The sequence below is a fragment of the Sapajus apella genome, unplaced genomic scaffold, assembly GCF_009761245.1.
Source record: "Sapajus apella isolate SASKATOON/1434 unplaced genomic scaffold, GSC_monkey_1.0 scaffold10, whole genome shotgun sequence".
Lineage (NCBI taxonomy): Eukaryota > Metazoa > Chordata > Mammalia > Primates > Cebidae > Sapajus > Sapajus apella.
In genome coordinates this window covers 30,790,358-30,813,931 of record NW_022436950.1, presented here as the reverse complement: position 1 = coordinate 30,813,931, position 23,574 = coordinate 30,790,358, and the positions used below count along the sequence as shown (strand labels likewise).

Genomic DNA, 23,574 nt, shown 5'->3' with positions numbered 1-23,574 from the left:
AGGATGCAAAGTATTGATTGTGGGTGTGTCTGTGAGGGTGTTGCCAAAGGAGATTAACATTTGAGTCAGTGGGCTGGGAAAGGCAGACCCACCCTTAAGCTGGGTGGGCACAACCTAATCAGCTGCCAGCATGGCTAGAATATGAGCAGGCAGAAAAATGTGAAAAGAGAGATTGGCCTACCCTCCCAGCCTACATCTTTCTCCCGTGCTGGATGCTTCCTACCCTTGAACATTGGACTCCAGGTTCTTTAGTTTTGGAACTTGGACTGGCTCTCCTTGTTCCTCAGCCTGCCAACTTGTTATTGTGTGACTTACCACTTAATAAACTGCCCTTTGTATCTATCTATCTATGTATCTATCCATCCATCCATCTATCCATCCATCCTATTCTAAGTTCTGTACCTCTAGAGAACCCTGACTAATACAGTGTACCTCTCAATGAAGATTGGAAAAGAAAGAAGGGTTGAAGAAAAAAGAGTTCACTTTTAGGTCTAACAAGAGTCTCTTAATCTTTGGTATTTCTTTTTTGGTTTTTTTTTTTGAAGGGATTTATAATTCAGTAGTGATGGAAGAATTTCATATCAGTTTCAGGAAAATTGTTAAAGCTGCCAAAATGTCCTTTCTAGATTTCATTATTTATCTCTTGAAATGCATTAAGGATCCATTTTACATACATTAAAAATTAGCCTTTTTTGCTGTAATCCTGGAAGTAGAGTAACTAGGCATATGTATAAAAAAAGAAGAGAGAAAAAATTCCATGCCAAAATTTGTAACTGTGGTGTAGCTAGATGTGTTTTCTCTTGGAGGCAGTCTAGTTCATTTTCAAAAAATTGTTTTGAAAAGACATGGCTTTATTTATTTGAAAAATTCCAGGTCTGTTTATTGCAATAAAGTGTATCATAAAAACACGAGTACTTCTTAAGAGGAAGTACTGTTCAAAGGTGGGAATCTACGGTCTAATAGGAGGAGAACCTCATTCGAATAAGCTGGATAAAATAAGAAAAGCTAAATAGAAAATCCAGGAGTAAAGGTACAAGTCAGCTCTATTTTGGAGGGAGAAAAAAGGGCAAAATGTCACAGAATTAGATCCGTCTGGCTTATCATTGCAAAACATGAAAAAATCAATTCTAACTTTATGTTAAAATACAAATGCCTTATAAGCTATGTTGGCTTTTTCCTGTTGATTCTGTTGTTTGCAGATGTTAGCAATACTTTTATAAGAAAGCCATGAGAATTGACTAGAAACTATTAAAACTAAAAAAAGTTCAGTAATGTCACCAATAATGACATTAAAAATAGGAAATAAAATAGCTTCCTTATGTGTAAAAAAACTACTACTTAGCATGATAAAACTATCCTATTAGTAATAGAGATAAAAAAACTAGAAATGAATAGAAGAATTATGCTGAACCTATATGACAAAAAAGAAAGCTTTACTAAGGCTTAAAAAGATAAATATTAAATCAATGAAGAAGCATGCCATATACTTATCAAAGGATGATAAAGAGTATGTCTCATATTTTCAGGAGCCTATATAAGTTGTGAGGGACTACCTAATGCATGATTTCTCTCAATTTTTTTTTCCAGTGAAGTAGTCTTAATATATTTGCCCTTATTTCAGCTCAAAATAGACTATCTTGCACTTAATTTATAATTAACTTAAAATTTAGTTGGTGTTGTCATGGCTATAGTTATTAAACAATTCCTTAAAACCTTTAGCAGATAAATTTAAAAAAATCTGTATTTTGAGAGAATTATAGATTCACATGCAATATAAGAAATAATACAGACACTAAACACCTTCCATGTAGTTTCTTTCACTCGTAACATCTTTCATTACTATAGTACAATATTACAATCAGGAAATTGACATTGATATAATCCGTCTGTCTTACGCAGATTCCATTGGTTTTATAGATGCTTCTTTGTGTGTGTACACGTGTATTTAGTTTATGCCGTTTTATCACCTGTGGAGTTGCATGTGATCACCACCACAGTTGAGTTACAGAATAGTTCCAGCACAGGAATCCTTTCATAGCCACAGCCACTTCCTTCTCTCTTCAGCAACACCTGGCAACTGCTAATCGGTTCTTTGTGTCTAACATCATTATATGACTCTTAAAAATGTAACCATGCTGTGTTTCTAAGTAGTAATTGGAGCTCTATATATAATAAATTCACATGTAGTTAATTAAAATACAGGAGAAAAGGTTGAGTGATAGCTTTGAAGGATGACAGCTCAATGTGATCACATTCTTAATGTTTTCATTTAACTGTGTATGAGCCACACCATAGATAGATACGTGTTTTTCTTAAACCATTTTCAATTTGCTTTTTGCATGAACAGGGTCATGGGAATTTTTAGAATTTGTAGCCAAATGTGCAAAATCGACTGATCTTCAGATTTAGTTTGAATTAGAGTTCATTATGTGAAAGTATTAAAAACTCAAGAAGACAAGACATTTTCATATTATGTGTGTGTGTGTGTGTGTGTGTGTGTGTAGTGTTTGTGTAAGTATGCATGCTTCCTTGTGTTTGTATATTTATATATTTTTCTTTATATAGTTATACTTCCTTTATATATTTATGCTGTATATCTTATGTTTTTCTTTTTTTATGTTGAATTAAAAAAGGACTAAACAAAAATAATTTCATAGTTCATAATTTAAAGGTAGATGATTCAATAATATTCTTCACAAAACTATAATGTTTATTATAACAGATTCCTTTATTTTAAAGCAATATTACAGACAAGACATTCTAAATAATTACGAACATGTTTTCATTGTTGAACCTCCTTTACAACATAAAAGCTTCAGTTACCTCAAGGGAATCACTTTCATGAGTGTGACACTGGCATTTAAGAAAAGGAAAATAAAATAATTATAAGTTTATATGAACTTTTTTGAGGCCTGTGGGGAAACATGGAGTAAAGAGTTCATAAAATTGATTTGTTACTTGTCCCTTTAATACCGGAGTATATGAGAAACGCTGAATTCCAAGCAAAATATCTTCTTATAGGCCAGCTCAGTTTTCTCTCAGACTGTGGAAAATAGAATGACTAGCAACATTAGAGTTCTTCAGGGAACAGAACCAGTGGAATATATATACAAAGAGATTTATTCTGAGGAAGTGACTTACACAATGTGGAGGCTGAGAAGTACTAAGACTTGCTGTCAGCAAGCTGAAGATCCAGGAAAGCTAGTGGTATAACTCAGTCCAAGTCTGAAGGCCTGAGAACCAGGGAAGCTGATGGCATAAATCTCAGTCTGAGGGCCAGAGAAGATGAGATGAATGTTGCCAGGCAGGGGAAAAAAGGGTGCGGATTTCTTCTTCCTCTGGCTTTTGTTCTTTTGAAACCTTAAACAAATTAAATGAGGCCCAGTTACATTGCAGGAGGGTAATCTGCTTTGCTGAGTCTACTGATTCAAATGCTCATCTTGGATGAAAACAGACACACAGACACACCGGAAACGTAATCTGGGCACCTATGCCCACTGAAGTTACTACATAAAATTAACCATCACACTAGCCTAGAAGGGAATTCATTTTTAAAAAACATATCATTTTAATCCTTTCCAAATTAAAGTAAAACTTATATAAATATTATAATAACTTTCTAAGACAACATTATATTCATTAAGGAAACTTCACTTTAGGAAATAGAGATTTTTGTAAAATTATAAAATAATCATATCTAAAACATTTTTATATACTTTTTTTCTTATGAGCACCTTGTGGTAGATTTTCATTTACTAGAATTAGGTAATATTTTGTGTTTTTTAAGTGAGAGAAGAATGCTTCTTTTTTAAAAAATGATTTTTTTTGGTGATAATAGTAAATTCGCATGCAGCTGTAAGAACTGAGAGAGAACATGTGTACCCTTTACCCAGTTTCCCCTTTATCACTGGTAAGATGATAACATCTTATAAAACTACAGTAAAATATCACAACCAAGATAATAACATTGAAAACAGTTAAGATACAGAACATTTTCTTCCCAGAAGGAACCCTTCTATGTTCTTTATACACAAACCCTCTTCCTTTGCACTTCCCACTCCTCCTCAACTCCTGGCAACCACTATCTCTTTTTTATTTCTATAGTTTAATTTGTGTATTCTTCCTTTTTTTCTTGATTGTCTTTCTAGAAGCTTGTCAATATTATTGGTAATTTAAAATCGCTAGCTCTTGGTTTCACTGACAGTCTGTATTTTTTTTTGTTTCAATTTCATTGATTTCTCCTCTTATCTTTATGATGTCCTTCTTTCTACTTGCTTTGGTTTTATTTTGCTCTTTTTTCTCTAGGTTCTTGAGGTGGGAGATTATATTATTGTTGCAAAACTTTTCTTCTTTTCTAATGGATGTATTTAATGCTATGCATTTCTCTTAGCACTGCTTTAGGTCTGTCCCACCAATTTTGATATGTTTGTGTATTTTCATTCAGTTCAATGTACTTTTGATTTCCCTTCAGACTTTCTTTTTGACCCATGGTTTATTTAGATGTGTGTTTGGTTTCTAAGCATTTGGAGAGTTTCTTTACCTTTCTGTTATTGATTTCCAGTTTGATTCTATTGTGGTCTGAAAACACACTCTGTATGCTTGCAATTCTTTTAAAATTGTTGAGATTTGTTTTACAATTTAGGATATGGTCTATCTTGGTATTTGTTCTATATGCATTTGGAAGGAAAGTTTACTCTCCATTCCTGGGTGAAGTGTTCAGTAAATGTCTATGAGATCTTGTTGGTTGATGGCATTGCTGAGTTCCATGTTCTTTGTCCTTGCTGATTTTCTGTCGAGTTGTTCCATCAGTTGTTGAGAGAGGGAGGTTGAAGTTTCTAATTGTAATTATAGATTTGTTGGACTCTTCTTTCAGTTCTTTTTTTTTTTTTTTTTGAGACGTAGTCTTGCTCTGATGCCAGGCAGGAGTGCTGTGGTGCAATCTTGGCTCACTGCAACATCCGCCACCCGGGTTCAAGCTCCTGCCTCAGCCTCCCAGGTAGCTGGGACTACAGGCGCGTGCCACCATGCCCAGCTAATTTTTGTATTTTTAGTAGAGATGAGGTTTCACTTTGTTGGCCAGAGTGGTCTCCATCTCTTGACCTTGTGATCCACCTGCCTCGGCCTCCCAAAGTGCTGGGATTACAAGTGTGAGCCACTGTGCCCAGCCTCTTCTTTCAGTTCTATCAGTTTTTGCTTCACATGTTTTGCAACTCTTTTTTTTTTGATGCATATACATTTTAGAGAGCCATGTTTCCTTGATGGAGCGACCCTTGTATTATTATATAATGTCCCTCTTTTAGTCTCTGGTAATTTTGTTTGCTCTGCTTTATCTAGTACTAATATAGTTGGGGAAGTGGGGTTATCACCTTATTACTGCTCATGGAAGTAGAATTTTTGGTTCCCCAGTCAGCTATCCTTGACACCTGTAGTGGGCTGCTCCATGTTCCTGATGGCTGGGGGTATGAGTTCTGCTCCTCATGTGGCCTCCACTGACACTACAATGGGAGTAGCCTTGTTACTGCTAGGCTGACTCTCCCCTAGGTCTTCTCTGATACTCCTCCAGGAGAGAAGTCGAGGGGTAACATGTTACTGTCAGGAGGTGTGGAAGACCAGGCTCCTCACATGCAGGTTGTGGAGAAAAGGTGGGGTGTCCAGAAGCCTTGTTACAGGCCAGTGAGGGGGAATGCTTTAATTCTTTACTTTGCTCTTAAACCATTCTGGGAGGTTGTAGGGGTCCCCTGTAGTTTTGGGTTGGGTTTGTAAGACAGCACGTCAGGCAAGTGTTCTTGTATAATTGGTTAGCTGTCCTTGTGTTGCTAGCTGTCCTTGTGTAAGTGGTTTCATGTAGTAAACTGTGGTTTGGAAAAATTTCTTGCGATAGTTCCCGTATCCAGCAAATCATTTGTGAGAGCCCTGCCTTCATGGTTCTGTGCTGCTCCACTTGCCAAGACTTGACACAAGTTAATCTAGTTTGAATCTTACAACTTTCACATTTCTCTGAAAGCATCACTGATCGACTCTTCTGTGGGTTGCTTTTGATTATCCCTTGTTGCCAAGATGCACCTCTCCTGGATTGTTGGTCTGGTCTCACATCGGGGAGAAGTGATTGGTGACTAGGAATCAGCATTAAAACACTTTCAGCCACATTTGAGCAACAAGCTTGACCTGGAGAAAGTGGCTTTCAGGCTAAATCTTCCCGGAGTCCACTGTTCACATTCAATTTTGTTGGTTCCATAAGTATTGGTTATCATTTGAAGCACTGGGCCAGCATTCTTCTATTAGGATTGTTGTTTCTATAGAATTGGGACAGGCCACAGTTAGGTCCAATGTTTAAAGGAAATAATACAAAGTAAAACCAACAGGAGCATGACAAATTTATTTTGTACAATGGCATTGAACCAAGAGGCCAAGCCTGAGGGCAACAAACTAAGCAAATCGAAAGACCATGGGGAAACTGGGTGAGACCCGTTATAGTCATTGAGTAGCATTCCATGACTGGGTTGAATTAGGGCAGAGAGTGCCAACTTTATAAATGGGACCACTACACAAAAAGTTATGTTGAGGATGTTGTTAAAATTACTCAGTAGGTGGACTAAAGGATTTCTTAGGTCAGGTTTTGTCGAATTACCCATAATAGTTACTAATTGTGAAATTTTAATTACAGCATTATTCTCTCAAGTGAAAAAGGAATTAAGAGGGGTAAGAATCTCATTGTAATATGGAGTCTGTTCCAATGATCTTGGGAAGAGCTGTTTACTGTCATCAATTTTGCAGTTTTAATGTCTCTGATTATGGCATTGGGCTTGGTGAGCTCTCTGTGTTGGTCCACACATCAGGCACAAAATTTGTACCTTGAAATTCATTTGGTTTCAACTTATAGGGCCTTAGAAACAGAGTGGCTCCTATTCTTAGTTGGAGAATTGTAGCCAGATATTGGAAGAACCTAGGAGAATTTAGAATTCAGTCCAGTCTACATGTAGATAAGAAGAATTCAGAAACAATGCTATAATCCAATAATAGGTATATCATAATCATCCCAATTTTTATCAAAGACAGAGTAAGACTAATTTGTTTATAAAATAAATATAGTTTGATCAGATTTGGCCTGATTATTTACATAAGTATAGGAAAAGCAGTGATTTAATCTCAGATTAGACTTTAAAAAATTTTTTTAAGGGAAGGAAGCCAAATCAAATCAGACTTCAGATTTTATCTGCAGTACCTATAAATAATTTTAAATATGACATCTTTATCAAACCTTGGTAATATGATTAATATTTCTAATTGTATCCTGTAATAAAGAAAACAGATTTTTATTGAACTTATATAAATAATTATATTGTCATAAAATAAAAAATAGGAATACTTTCTGAATTTTGGAGAGATTGAGTCAAAAGAAAAAGTAAATATTTTTTTCCCCATTTATTTATTTTATTGCATTTTAGGTTTTGGGGTACATGTGAATAACATGTAAGATTGTTGCATAGGCACACACATGGCAGTGTGATTTGCTGCCTTCCTCCCCATCACCTACATCTGGCATCTCTCCCCTTGCTATCTCTCCCCAGCTCCCCACCCGCCACCATTCCTCCCCTATTCCCCCCCAACTGACCCCAGTGTGTAGTGCTCCCATCCCTGTGTCCATGTGTTCTCATTGTTCAACACCCGCCTATGAGTGAGAACATGCGGTGTTTGATCTTCTGCTCTCCTGTCAGTTTGCTGAGAATGATGGTTTCCAGGTTCATCCATGTCCCTACAAAGTACACAAACTCATCGTTTTTGATGGCTGCATAATATTCCATGGTGTATATATGCCACATTTTCCCTGTCCAGTCTATCGTTGATGGGCATTTGGGTTGGTTCCAGGTCTTTGCTATTGTAAACAGTGCTTCAATGAACATTCGTGTGCACGTGTCCTTATAGTAGAACAATTTGTAATCCTTTGGATATATACCCAGTAATGGGATTGCTGGGTCAAATGGAATTTCTATTTCTAGGTAATGGAGGAATTGCCACACTGTCTTCCACAATGGTTGAACTAATTTACACTTCCACCAACAGTGCAAAAGTGTTCCTATTTCTCCACATCCTCTCCGGCATCTGTTGTCTCCAGATATTTTAATGATCGCCATTCTAACTGGCGTGAGATGGTATCTCAATGTAGTTTTGATTTGCATTTTTCTGATGACCAGTGATGATGAGCATTTTTTCATGTTTGTTGGCCTCATGTATGTCTTCTTCTGTAAAGTGTCTGTTCATATCCTTTGCCCACTTTTGAATGGGCTTGTTAGTTTTTTCTTGTAAATCTGTTTTAGTTCTTTGTAAATTCTGAATATTAGCCCTTTGTCAGATGGGTAAACTGCAAAAATTTTTTCCCATTCTGTTGGTTGCCGATTTGCTCTAATGACTGTTTCTTTTGCTGTGCAGAAGCTGTGGAGTTTGATTAGGTCCCATTTGTCTATTTTGGCTTTTGTTGTCAATGCTTTTGGTGTTTTGGTCATGAAGTCCTTGCCTACACCTATGTCCTGAATGGTTTTGCCTAGATTTTCTTCTACGGATTTTATGGTGTTAGGTCTTATGTTTAAGTCTTTAATCCATCTGGAGTTAATTTTAGTGTAAGGTGTCAGGAAGGGGTCCAGTTTCTGCTTTCTGCACATGGCTAGCCAGCTTTCCCAACACCATTTATTGAACAGGGAATCCTTTCCCCATTCCTTGTTTTTGTCTGGTTTGTCAAAGATCAGATGGTTGTTGATATGTTGTGTTGCCTCCGAGACCTCTGTTCTGTTCCATTGGTCTATATCTCTGCTTTGGTACCAGTACCATGCTGTTTTGATTACTGTAGCCTTGTAGTATAATTTGAGGTCCGGTAGTGTGATGCCTTCTGCTTTGTTCTTTTTGCTTAGAGTTGACTTGGCTATGAGGGCTCTCTTTTGGTTCCATATGAAGTTTAAGGTGATTTTTTCCAGCTCTGTGAAGAAGGTCATTGGTAGCTTGATGGGGATAGCATTGAATCTGTAAATTACTTTGGGCAGTATGGCCATTTTCACGATATTGATTCTTCCTAACCATGAACATGGAATGTTTCTCCATCTGTTTGTGTCCTCTCTTATTTCATTGAACAGTGGCTTGTAGTTCTCCTTGAAGAGGTCCTTTACGTTCCTTGTTAGTTGTATTCCTAGGTATTTTATTCTCTTTGTAGCAATTGTGAATGGCAGTTCGTTCTTGATTTGGCTCTCTTTAAGTCTGTTATTGGTGTATAGGAATGCTTGTGATTTTTGCACATTGATTTTGTATCCTGAGACTTTGCTGAACTTGCTTATCAGTTTCAGGAGATTTGGGGTTGAGATGATGGGGTCTTCTAGATATACAATCATGTCATCTGCAAATAAAGACAATTTGACTTCCTCCTTTCCTATTTGAATACCCTTTATTTGTTTTTCTTGCCTGATTGCTGTGGCTAGAATTTCTAGTGCTATATTGAATAGGAGTGGTGAGAGAGGGCATGCTTGTCTAGTGCCACATTTCAAGGGGAATGCTTCCAGTTTTTGCCCATTCAGTATGATATTGGCTGTGGGTTTGTCATAAATAGCTTTTATTATTTTGAAATACGTTCCATCAATACCTAGCTTATTGAGGGTTTTTAGCATAAAGGGCTGTTGAATTTTGCCAAAGGCCTTCTCTGCATCAGTTGAGATAATCATGTGGTTTTTGTCTTTGGTTCTGTTTATGTGGTGAATTACATTTATAGACTTGCGTATGTTGAACCAGCCCTGCATCCCCGGGATGAAGCCTACTTGATCATGGTGGATAGGCTTTTTGATGTGCTGTTGCAATCAGCTTGTCAGTATTTTATTGAAGATTTTTGCATCTATGTTCATCATGGATATTGGCCTGAAGTTTTCTTTTCTTGTTGAGTCTCTGCCGGGTTTTGGAATCAGGATGATGTTGGTCTCATAAAATGATTTTGGAAGAATTCCCTCTTTTTGTATTGTTTGCAATAGTTTCAGAAGGAATGGTACCAGCTCCTCTTTGTATGTGTGGTAGAATTCAGCTGTGAACCTATCTGGACCTGGGCTTTTTTTGGGTGGTAAGCTCTTAATTACTGCCTCAACTTCAGACCTTGTTATGGGTCTGTTCAGGGTTTTGGCTTCTTCCTGGTTTAGGCTTGGGAAGATGCAAGTGTCCAGGAATTTATGCATTTCTTCCAGGTTTACTAGTTTATGTGCATAGAGTTGTTTGTAATAATCTCTGATGATGGTTTGAATTTCTGTGGAATCTGTGGTGATATCCCCTTTATCATTTTTTATTGCATCAACTTGGTTATTCTCTTTTTTCTTTTTTATTAATCTGGCTAGTGGTCTGTCTATTTTGTTGACCTTTTCCAAAAACCAGCTCCTGGATTTATGGATTTTTTGAAGGGTTTTTTGTGTCTCTATCTCCTTCAGTTCTGCTCTGATCTTAGCTATTTCTTGTCTTCTGCTAGACTTTGAGTTTTTTTGATCTTGCTCCTCTAGCTCTTTCAATTTTCACAATAGGGTGTCAGTTTTTGATCTCTCCTTGCTTCTCATGTGGGCACTTATTGCTATATATTTTCCTCTAGAGACTGCTTTAAATGTGTCCCAGAGATTCTGGTATGTTGTGTCTTCAGTCTCGGTTTCGAAGAACATCTTTATTTCTGTCTTCATTTCATTGTTTATCCAGTCAACATTCAAGAGCAAGTTGTTCAGTTTCCATGAAGCTGTGCGGTTCTGGGTTAGTTTTTGAATTCTGAGTTCTAACATGATTGCACTGTGGTCTGAGAGACTGTTTGTTATGATTTCCGTTCTTTTGCATTTGCTGAGGAGTGATTTACTCCCAATTATGTGGTCAATTTTAGAGTAGGTGTGATGTGGTGCTGAGACGAATGTATATTCTGTGGATTTTGGGTGGAGAGTTCTGTAAATGTCTATTAGGTTTGTTTGGTCCAGGTCTGAGTTCAAGCCCTGGATATCCTTGTTAATTTTCTGTCTTGTTGATCTGTCTAATATTGACAATGGGGTGTTAAAGTCTCCCACTATAATTGTGTGGGAGTCTAAGTCACTTTGTAAGTCATTAAGAACTTGCCTTATGTATCTGGGTGCTCCTGTATTGGGTGCATATATATTTAGGATCGTTAGCTCTTCTTGTTGCATTGATCCTTTTACCATTATGTAATGTCCTTCTTTGTCTCTTTTGATCTTTGTTGCTTTAAAGTCTAATTTATCAGAGATGAGAATTGCAACTCCTGCTTTTTTTTTTGCTCTCCATTTGCTTGGTAAATCTTCCTCCATCCCTTTATTTTGAGCCTTTGTGTATCCTTGCATGTGAGATGGGTTTCCTGGATACAGCACACCAATGGATTTTGGCTTTTTATCCAATTTGCCAGTCTGTGTCTTTTGATTGGGGTTTTTAGTCCATTTATATTTAGGGTTAATATTGTTATGTGTGAATTTGATACTGCCATTTTGGTGCTAGCTGGCTGTTTTGCCATTAGTTGATGCAGATTCTTCATTGTGTTGATTCTCTTTACCCTTTGGCATGTTTATGGAGTGGCTGGTACTGGTTGTTCCTTTATATGCATAGAGCCTCTTTCAGGAGCTCTTGTAAAGCTGGCCTGGTGGTGACGAAATCTCTGAGTACTTGCATGCTCACAAAGGATTTTATTTTTCCTTCACTTATGAAGCTTAGTTTGGCTGGATAGGAGATTCTGGGTTGAAAGTTCTTTTCTTTAAGGATGTTGAATATTGGCCCCACTCTCTTCTGGCTTGTAGGGTTTCTGCTGAGAGATCTGCTGTGAGTCTGATGGGCTTCCCTTTGTGGGTAACCCGACCTTTCTCTCTGGTTGCCCTTAGTATTTTCTCCTTCATTTCAACCCTGGTGAATCTGACGATTATGTGCCTTGGGGTTGCTCTTCTTTAGGAATATCTTTGTGGTGTTCTCTGTATTTCCTGGACTTGAATATTTGCCTGCCTTGCTAGGTTGGGGAAGTTTTCCTGGATAATATTCTGAAGAGTATTTTCCAGCTTGGATTCATTCTCTTCGTTGCATTCAGGTATACGTATCAAACGTAGATTAGGTCTTTTCACATAGTCCCACATTTCTTGGAGACTTTGTTCATTCCTTTTTGCCCGTTTTTCTCTATTCTTGCCTTCCCGTTTTATTTCATTGAGTTGATCTTCAACCTCTGATATCCTTGCTTCTGCTTGGTCAATTCGGCTGTTGATACTTGTGCATGCTTCACTAAGTTCTCGTGTTGTGTTTTTCACCTCCATCAGTTCACTTATATTCCTTTCTATTTTGTCCATCCTCGTTAGCATTTCGTCAAATCTTTTTTCAATGTTCTTAGTTTCTTTGCATTGAGTTAGAACATGTTCTTTTAGTTCACAGAAGTTTCTTACTATCCACCTTCTGATGTCTGATTCTGTCATTCATCACACTCGTTCTCCATCCAACCTTGTTCCCTTGCTGGTGAGGAGTTGTGATCCCTTGTAGGAGGAGAGGTGTTCTGGTTTTGGGTGTTTTCATCCTTTTTGTGCTGGTTTCTTCCCATCTTTATGGATTTATCCACCTGTCGTCTTTGTAGTTGCTGGCTTTCAGATTGGGTCTCTGAGTGGATGTTCTGTTTGTTGATGATGAGGTTATTTCTGTTTCTTGGTTTTCCTTCTGACAGTCTGGCCCCTCTGCTGTAGGTCTGCTGAGGTGCACTCCAGGCCCTGCTTGCCTGGGGTTCACCTGCAGCAGCTGCAGAACAGTAAGGGTTGTTACCAGTTCTCTTCTTCTGCTATCTTTGTCCCAGAAGGATACCCGCCAGGTGTCAGTCTGATCTCTCCTTTATGAGATGTCTCTTTGGATATATAGGGGTCAGGGAGCTGCTTGAGGAGACGGTCTCTTCTTTATAGGAGCTCAAATGGTGAGCTGTGAGCTCTGTTGTTCATTCAGAGCTGCTGGGCAGGTATGTTTAGGTCTGCTGCAGCAGAACTCATAAACTGCTTTTTGTTCCCAGGTGCTCTGTCCCAGGGATTTAGGGCTTTTCTTATGAGTTTCCGTTATGCTGCTGCCTTCTTTTTTTTTTTCCTTCAGACCTGCCCAGCCCAGCAAGGAGGTAGCCTAGTCACTGTCTGCCTGTAGAGGCTTTGCTGAGCTGCTGTGGGCTCCGCCCAGCTGTGGAGTGAACTTCCCTGCAGCCCTGTTTATATGGGTGTAGTTAGAACTGCCTCGGCAAGGGTGGCTGCCTCTGTTAAGGCAGAGTCTCTCTGTAGTGGTGTGTTGCCTTGGCAACGGCGGGCTGTCTCAGCATTGGCTGACTGCCTCCGTAGTGGTGGGCTGCCTCAGTAATGGTGGACACCCCTCCCCCTCAGAGCTGGACCATCCCGGGTTCAGCTGCGCTTGCTGTGAAACTCTCAATCCAGAGAGTTTCTGATTGCTGTTCTTTTGTGGGGGTGGGACCAGCCGAGCCTGATTGCCTGGCTCACTGCCTCAGAGCTTTTTTTTTCTTTTTTTTAAGTTGGTGTTCCAGTCACCTGTTGAAGAGGCGCCAGGGTCTGTTTGTTTTCCTGGGCAGCGACTCACTGCGCTGGCTTAAACAGCAGCACTGAGATTCGTGGCACTTTTTTTTTGCCCTGGAATCTAGTGTCCTGGTTCTCTGCTCAGTCCCCTTTTTAAACAGACGAATGGGTGACCCCCGTGGCTCCAATCGCCAGCCAAAAGGGCACCCAGACTGGTGTATTTTGTATGGGGAACCGCTGCTCTGGGGCGGCGGCAAAGCAGCCGGGCGGGGCAAAGCAGCAGTGCCGGCCAGCACAGCCACGCTGGCCGAAACAGCTGCGCTGGTGACCGGTGGAGCTCCTCCGCCTGGGAATTGCCTAGTCTGTGGGCAATAAAAATGTGGCATCCACTTACCCTCTGCACTTTCACTGGGAGCTGCAATCCTGAGCTGTTCCTAAACAGCCATCCTGGATCCAATCAAAATCTCTATTTTTAAGACTGATTACTTAAAAGATAAAGAAAAAAACTCTTTTAGTATGACTTCTGCCCTTTAGGGAAAGACTGTTTGGATAACCTGGAAGTTGAAGCTGATGACAACATACTTGAATTCAGTTAGACACTAGAAGAGTGTGTATCTAAGGTTATGACTGTACATCATATCATAGAGGAATAATGTAAACAAGAAAACCAGTACTTTGAGCAGGGGAATGTATGGCTTTCAGTAAAAGTGAAATCATTTAAAATTGCCCAGTTATCCAAAACAGTTTAGACACATCAAGAAAAGCCAAGAGTACAGGCTCAAGTTATATTGGAGGAAATGTTGTTTTCTTAGGCTTTTAAGACAAACATTTTCAGAATCAGACCACAGTAATAGTAGAGCCAGAACTGGAAAAAAAAAAAAGCTATAGGAACTGACAAAATAGCTGAGTGAGAGAGTCACTACAAAGCACAGCAAAAAGATGTGCCTTTTAAAGGAAAGTACATCATTATGGAGGCAATGATTCATGACCTGCAAATCACATGTAATGAGATGGAATAAAAAGCTGAACTCTTGAGTTATTGAGGTAGGAGATGGGGCTCAGACACTGGAACAAATTGAGGACTAGCTAAAACAGGGACAGGGTAGAAGCAGCTTTCCATAAGACACATCCTGCAGTGTGTCATGCCAGTTTACCATTGCCATGGCAACACTGAAATTTACCGCCCCTTTTCACAGCAATGACCCAATGACCCAGTAGTTACCACTCTTTTTTAAAGAAATTTCTATATAATCTACCCCTTAATTTACATATAAGTAGGTATAAATATGACTGTAGAACTGCCTCTGAGCTGCTGCTCATGACCACAGTCCATGCCATCACTGCCACCCAGAAGACTGTTGATGGTCCCTCTGGGAAACTGTGGCATGACAGCCTCAGGGCTCTCCAGAACATCATCTGCCAAGGCTGTGGGCAAGGTAATCCCTGAGCTGAACAGGAAGCTCACTGGCATGGCCTTCCATGTCCCCACTTTTATGTGTCAGTCATAGACCTGAGTTGCCATCTGGAAACAGCTGCCAAATATGATGACATCAAAAAGGTGGTGAAGCAGGCAATGGAGGCTCCCTCAAGGGCATCTTGGGCTATACTGAGCACCAGATTGTCTCCTCCAACTTTAACAGTGACACCCACTCCTACCTTCAATGCTGGGACTGGCATTGCCCTCAATGCCTACTTTGCCAAGTTCATTTCCTGGTAAGACAATGAATTTGGCTATAGCAACAGGGCGATGGACCTCATGGCCCACATGGCCTCCAAAGAGTAAGAACACTGGACCACCAGTCCCAGCAATATCACAAGAGGAAGATAGAGGCCCTCACTGCTGGGGAGTCCTTGCCACAATCAGTTCCCCACCACACTGAGAATCTCCCCTCCTCACAGTTTCCATGCAGACCCCTTCAAGAGGGAGTGGCCTAGGGAGCTCCACCTTGTCATGTACCATCATCACTAAAGTTCCCTGTGCTCAGTCAATAAAAAATAAATAAATAATTATCAATCTAAGTGTTCTTTCTATGATCAATGATGTAAACATCTTTCTGTTTCTAATGTTCATCCATAATGTCTTACTGCACAATTTAAAAAGCGTTGTTTTCCCACTTTTTAAAAGAATAGTTCTAGAAAATAAGTGTGTTTGCAACCTGAAATTAATGATTTGGTATTTGCAAAGAATTGTAGTATTGAAAGTCTGTCACTCAGGTTAATTAATGGTTTTATCATTTCATTTGATTTAAGAATCTCTAAGTCCTTAACAGTGAAAAAAAATGCAAAGTTCTGGATGCTGTTATTGTTATTAAATCTGCAGGAAACAAAATAGTATTATTTTTCTAGAAAATTGATGACCACATGTGGAAAATTGTGGTTGTTTAAGATTATATTTACAACTTTTTTGGTACTTGACGTGAAGATTAACTGATCTCCCTTTGAGTGAGAGTTGGTGACTTACTTGTAACAAACAGAATACGGTGGAATTGACCATGAGTGACATCTAAGGGTAGGTCATCAAAGGCATCTTTCTCTCTGGAATCTGAATTCTGTGGGAAACCAGTTGTCATGTTATCAAAACACTTAAGCACCCATTTGGAGAGAACCATAAGGTGAGGAATTAAGTCTTCCTCCCAATTACACCTGAAGAACTGAGACTCCTTTGCTGATAGCTATGTGAGTAGGCCATTTTGAAGGCACACTCTTTAGTCTAGACAAATCTTTAAATGACAGCATCCATAACCAAAGTCTTTTTTTTTTTTTTTTCTTTCTGGAGATTGGAGTTTTATTATTACTCAAATCAGTTTCCCTGAGCATTTGGGGATTGGAGTATTTAAGGGTAACTTGGTAGGTAGGGGGCAGCCAGGGAGTCAGGAGTGCTGATTGATCAGGATGACCAGAGTCTTGACTGTAGCTTCATTAGAGACTCTGAGCCAGAACCACTCAGCTAAGAATCTCCCAAACTGTGAAACAAATTAATGTTTGTTGTTTTAAACCACAGCAATATTTTGGGACGTTTTGTTACACAGCTGTAGGTGATAAATACAGACTGTTTCTTCTTTAAGATTCTGTTCCTCTGGTACCAACCACTCTTCGTACTAAATAGTTTGTATTATATTAGATGAAAGCATATCATTGCAGGAAATTATTTTTTTCTTTGTACATTATTTTATTTTTTGTAGTATATTATTTGTAATATAATTATTTTTTGTTTTTTTCTTAATGTGATATCTCTTTTATTTTTTTAGTCTATTGTCTCTAATATAATTACTAACTATATCAAAATTTTCTCACTTTTTCTGGTATAAGATTTTTTAAAAGGCTAATCAGGTAAAAGTAAAGTTATTCTAAAATCGTATGCATTGATGGATTTTGACTTTTGATTCAGGTAAAGGTCTATTTCAAACAGCTTGATATCAAAACTCATTTTCAATTAGATTAGAAGGTAAAATAATGAAAGTTTGTATCCTGGCTTTGAAAACCATGATGGAAATGTTTGTATTTTGTTCATATTTATAGCTGGATTCTGATGGCACCATTACTATAGAGGAGCAGATTGTCCTTGTGCTGAAAGCAAAAGTGCAATGTGAACTCAACATCACAGCTCAACTCCAGGAGGGAGGTAAAGATGCCAAGAAAACTGACTCCCCTTGTACCTCCTATCTGTTCTCGTAAAGATAGCAAATTTCCCTCCTTCTTTAGTGTTAGGGATATCCGTATCAGTCAATCCATATTTCCATGCGGAGGGGTGTGTAGCAGAATAACGACACTCTTTTTATCTCTATTCCACATGCTTTTCCCTCTCTGTGGAAGGAGTGACTTGCCTGATAGTAAGTTTGAGAATAGCAATTGGGCATGTGCACATCAGCCTATCCCTTAGTCCTTTCTTCAGAATTTGTCTTCCTGTAGAGAGCATGCATACTGATTTGCCCTTGACCATACAGTAAGCTTGGAGGAGCAGGCTGTGTCTCTCTGGACATTACCTGCAGGTTTAGGTAGTAAGCTCAGTTTAAAGCAGTACATAAGCAAGCCCATTTATATACCTAAACCATGTTCTCCAAAAAACCTTTTTTGTTAGTAAAATGATAACATTTTATTTCCATTGCCTGACATTTTATGCAATCTCTTAATTAGTTCCAAATTCAAGTTGAAAGTGGGGTGTTATTTGCTTTGCTCCCTGCCTTCCCAAATGAATGCAGCAGAAAATGATCTTAAAGTTTTCCCTCGGTTATAAAATGTGCAGTTTGAAATCTACTTCATACCTCTCTAAATACTAAAAAATAATTGTGATTGATTTTACAATGTTTATGATCAGAGAATGTGGTCTGCTTGATACTGAGTTTTAAAAATGCTTTGAGACCTAATGGCTTATATTCTTGTCAATTTTGATAATGTTCCATGTGGTCTTCAAAGGTATGTATATTCTCTAGTTTCTGAGTACAATGTTTTACAGTGTCCACTACATTAAGCTTATTAGTTGGGTGGTTCATATATTCTGCATCCATATGATTTTTCAAATGTGCTTGACCCATTTGTACATGATTTGTAGGTAAGATAATACAACCTTGGCTTATGGAAAAAATTGAATTTAGTTGCTAAAATTCATTTTTCAGGTCTTTGCTTGTTTATAAACTACCATGTAAATGTGTTACTTTTCTTTTGCATTCCATTTTTATGTTCTGGTTTTGCATCTTTTGCCATGCTTAGGTGAGTTACTTATAATTGTTACATATTGTGGGTGTTATGAAGGAAGAAATGAAATTTGTGCCCATAGATGCAAATTATTTCAGAGCATCTGGTGAAATTAATGAGCAAAATCTTGAAAGGTTTTGAGTATTTTATAAATAAAGTTCCTCTATATTTCATGTATCATCTCACCTAGAATAGTGAACAATGTAGAGTGTAACATGAAGTATGTACAACAAAAGTAAAAAGTTAAAAAAATGTGCTTGACCTATTATTTCCTGATTGATATATATATATATATATATGTAAAATATATATCTTAAAATATGCTACTATGATAAGTTTTCAACTTTTCATCAAAAAATTTATCAGATAGTTTTACTTCATATATTTTGAAAATATATGAGGTATATTTAAGTTTAGAAATATTAGATTTCCTGGTGAATTAAAACTTTTATACATAGGAAGTAGCCCTCTTTATCTCTAGGATACTTTTCCTTCATATTTAAAAAATATGTACAACTTAAAATTATTATGAAAATTTAACAAATAACACTTGTTTTCTTCTTTCTTGGTATCTGCCTTTTACATCTTTTCTAGTTCTTTAAAAAATGTTTTAATTGTGATAAAACATATATAACATTAAATTTACCATTAAAATTTTTTTTAAATTGTACTTTTCAGTAGTGTTAAGTATATTCACATTGTTGTGCAATCAATCTCCAGAAATTTCCCAACTAAAATTGACACTCTGTACTCATTAAATTTTAACAACTCATGTTTCCATTCTTTTACTAAACTTTTATTAAGCTTTTCTGTATACTTAGATTTCAGGAGTATCTTTTACAAACAGGACACCTATAGAGTTATGCATTCTGATAATCTTTGTCTATTAACTGAAGAATTTCACTCAATTACATTAATTGTAATTACGTAAACATACAGTATTTGAGTTTAATTCTAATATCTTATTTGGGCTTTCTATTTCACCAGCTCTTCTTCTCTCTCTTCCACTTCTGCAGCTCCAACTCTTTTTTGGATTGATTGAGACCTTTTTCTCATTTTATTCCATCCCCTGCCACCCCCAACTAGTATTGAAGATATGTATTATATTTAATTCTTTTAGTGGTTATCCTAGAAATTTTTCTCATATATATATATATATATATATATATATATATAGTACTTTAGGTTATATATATATATATATATATATAGTGCTTTAGGTTCTGGGGTACATGTATGTGTGTGTGTGTGTGTGTGTGTATATATATATATATACACACACACACACATATACATGTATATATATTCTCTCTCTCTCTTAGGTTCTGGGGTACATGTGCAGATCATGCAGGACTGTTACGCAGGTACATACATGGCAAGGTGGTTTGTTGCCTTCATCCCCCAGCACCTATATCTGGTATTTCTCCCGTCATTATTCCTCCCCACCATCCCCACCCCCTGCTGTCCCTTCCCTAGCCACTCTCAACTGACCACAGTGTGTGATGCTTCCCTCCCTGTGTCCATGTGTTCTCATTGTTCAACCACCGCTTATGAGAACATGTGGCGTTTGGTTTTCTGTTCTTGTGTCAGTTTGCTGAGAGTGATGGTTTCCAGATTCATCCATGTCCCTATGAAGGACATGAACTCATTGTTTTTTATGGCTGTGTAGTATTCCATGGTGTATATGTGCCACATTTTCTTTATCCAGTCTATCATTGATGGACTTTTGGGTTGGTTCCAGGTCTTTGCTATTGTAAACAGTGCCTCAGTAAGCATATGTGTGCATGTGTCTTTATAATAGAACAATTTATAATTCTTTGGGTATATACCCAGTAATGGGATTGCTGGGTAAAATGGTATTTCTATTTCTAGGTCCTTGAGGAATTGCCACACTGTCTTCCACAGTAGTTGCACTAATTTGCACTCCCACCAACAGTGTAAATGTGTTCTTATTTCTCCACATCCTCTCCAGCATCTGTTGTCTCCAGATTTTTTAATGATAGCCATTCTAACTGGTGTGAGATGGTATCTCTATGTAGCTTTGATTTGTATTTCTCTAATGACCAGTGATGATGAGCATTTTTTCATATGTTTGTTGGTCTCGTATATGTCTTCTTTTGAAAAGTGTCTGTTCATATCCTTCGCCCACTTTTAAATGGGTTTGTTTGTTTTTTTCTTTAATCTGTTTTACTTCTTCGTAGATTCTGGTTATTAGCTCTTTGTCAGATGGGTAGATTGCAAAAATTTTTTCCCATTCTGTTGGTTACCAGTTCACTCTAATGATTGTTTCCTTTGCTGTACAGAAGCTCTGGAGTTTAATTAGATCCCATTTGTCTATTTTGGCTTTTGTTGCCATTGCTTTTGGTGTTTTAGTCATGAAGTCCTTGCCTATGCCTATGTCCTGAATGGTTTTGCCTAGGTTTTCTTCTAGGGTTTTTATGGTGTTAGATCTTATGTTTAAGTCTTTAATCCATCTGGAGTTAATTATAGTGTAAGGTGTAAGGAAGGGGTCCAGTTTCTGCTTTCTGCACATTGCTAGCCAGTTTTGCCAACCATTTATTAAACAGAGAATCCTTTCCTCATTGCTTGTTTTTGTTAGGTTTGTCAAACATCAGATGACTGTAGATGTGTGGTGTTGCTTCTGAGGCCTCTGTTCTGTTCCATTGGTCTATATCTCTGTTTTGGTACCAGTACCATGCTGTTTTGATCACTGTGGCCTTGTAGCATAGTTTGAAGTCAGGCAGCGTGATGCTTTGTTGTTTGTTCCAGCTTTGTTCTTTTTGCTTAGGATTGTTTTGGCTATGCAGGCTCTCTTTTGGTTCCATATGAAGTTTGAAGTGTTTTTTTTCAGTTCTGTGAAGGTCTTTGGTAGCTTGATGGGGATAGCATTGAATCTATAAATTACTTCTGGCAGTATGGCCATTTTCACGATGTTGATTCTTCCCAATCATGAGCATGGAATATTTTTCCATCTGTTTGCATCTTCTTGTATTTCCTTGAGCAGTGGTTTGTAGTTCTCCTTGAAAAGGTCCTTTACATCCTTTGTTAGTTTTGTTCCTAGGTATTTTACTCTTTTTGTAGCAATTGTGAATGGGAGTTCACTTTTGATTTGACTCTCTGTTTGTCTGTTATTGGTGTATAGAAATGCTTGTGATTTCTGCACATTGATTTTGTATCCTGAGACTTTGGTGATGTTGCTTATCAGCTTCAGGAGATTTTGAGCTGAGATGATGGGATCTTCTAAATATACAATCATGTTGGCTCCCTCTTTTCCTAATTGAATGCTCTTTATTTCTTTTTCTTGCCTTATTGCTCTGGCTAGAACTTCCAATACTATATTGAATAGGAGTGTTGAGAGAGGGCATCCTTGTTTAGTGCCAGATTTCAAAGGGAATGCTTCCAGTTTTTGCCCATTCAATATGATATTGGCTTTGGGTTTGTTGTAAATAGCTTTTATCATTTTGTGATACATACCACTGATACCTAGTTTATTGAGGGTTTTTAGCATAAAGGGCTGTTGAATTTTGTCAAAGGCCTTCTCTGCATCTATTGAGATAATCATGTGGTTTTTGTTTTTGGTTCTGTTTATGTGATGGATTACATTTATAGACTTGCATATGTTGAACCAGCCTTGCAACCCTGGGATGAAGCCTACCTGATCATGATGAATAAGCTTTTTGATTTGCTGTTGCATTCTGTTTGCCAATATTTTATTGAAGATTTTTACATTGATGTTCATCATGGATATTATCCTAAAGTTTTCTTTTTTAGTTGCCTTTCTGCCCGGTTTTGGTATTAGGATGATGTTGGTCTCATAAAATGAGTTCGGAAGGATTTCCTCTTTTTGTATTGTTTGGAATAGTTGCAGAAGAAGTGGTACCAGCTCATTTTTGTACGTCTGGTAGAATTTGGCTGTAAACCCATCTGGACCTGGGCTTCTTTTAGTCGGTAGGCTATTAATTGCTGCCTCAACTTCAGCCCTTTTTATTGGTCTATTCAGGGATTCAACTTCTTCCTGGTTTAGTTGGGAGAGTGCAAGTGTCCAGGAATTTTCCATTTCTTCCAGGTTTACTGGTTTGTATGCCTAGAGTTGTTTGTAGTAATCTCTGATGGTAGTTTGTATTTCTGTGGAATCTGTGGTGATGTCCCCTTTATCATTTTTTATTGCGTGTATTTGATTCTTCTCTCTTTTCTTTTTAGTCTGGCTAGCTGTCTATCTATATTGTTGATCTTTTCAAAAAGCCAGCTCCTGAATTTGTTGATTTTTGAAGGGTTTTTGTGTCTGTATCTCCTTCAGTTCTGCTCTGATCTTACTTATTTCTTGTCTTCTACTAGCTTTTGAGTTTTTTTTGATCTTGCTCCTCTGACTCTTCCAATTTTGATGAGAGGGTGTTGATTTTAGAAACATCTCATGTGGGCATTTATTGATTTGAATTTCCCTCTAGACACTGCTTTAAATGTGTCCCAGCGATTCTTTTATGTTGTGTCTTCATTCTCATTGGTTTCGCAGAACATCTTTATTTCAGCCTTCATTTCGTTGCTTATCCAGTCTACATTCAGAAGCAAGTTGTTCTGTTTCCATGAAGATGTGCAGTTTTTGGTTAGTTTCTTAATCCTTAGTTCTAATTTGACTACACTGTGGTCTGGGAGACTGTTATAATTTCCATTCTTTTGCATTTTCTGAGGAGTGATTTACTTCCAATTATGTGGTCAATTTTAGAGTAAGTGCGATGTGGTATTGAGAAGAATGTATATTCTGTGGATTTGGGGTTATGAGTTCTGTAAATGTCTATTAAGCTCACTTGGTCCAGATCTGCATTCGAGTCCTGGATTTCCTCATATTTATTTAATTTCAGAAAGTTTAAAGTTTATTATCCACTTTCTTTTTCCAAATAAGATACTCAGTTTGAAATACTTTAATTGCTTCCAAATTATATGGTCTTTAGTTCTACCTTAATTTTATGTTATTATAATTTTTTTAAATAAAATGTTCTTTATTTTTGAATCTTTATGTTAGAATATGTTTATAGTGATCTCAGTTTTTGTCTGTCGGAAAATGTCTTCATTTCTGTGTTAACCTTGAAAGATAATTTTTCTGGACATATGATCCTTCATTAAAAATTATTTAGTCAACATGGTGAAACCCCATCTCTACTAAAAATACAAAAAACATTAGCTGGGCATGGTGGCACGTGCCTGTAATCCCAGCTACTCAGGAGGTTGAGGCAGGAGAATTGCCTGAACCCAGGAGGCAGAGGTTGCAGTGAGCCAAGATCGCGCCACTGCACTCCAGCCTGGGTAGCAAGAGTGAAACTCCGTCTCAAAAAAAAAAAAATTATTTACTTTTATCACCTGAAGA

General features: G+C 37.7%; 1 protein-coding gene across 1 annotated transcript in view; it reads left to right on the top strand.

The window, feature by feature from the left end:
* PTH2R (parathyroid hormone 2 receptor) overlaps positions 1–23,574 on the top strand; it is a 102,138-nt gene that overhangs the window by 9,910 nt on the left and 68,654 nt on the right. Inside the window, exon 2 of the mRNA XM_032278415.1 lies at positions 17,043–17,145. Within this exon, the coding sequence (XP_032134306.1) occupies positions 17,043–17,145 (103 nt within the window). The remainder of the gene's footprint in view (positions 1–17,042; positions 17,146–23,574) is intronic.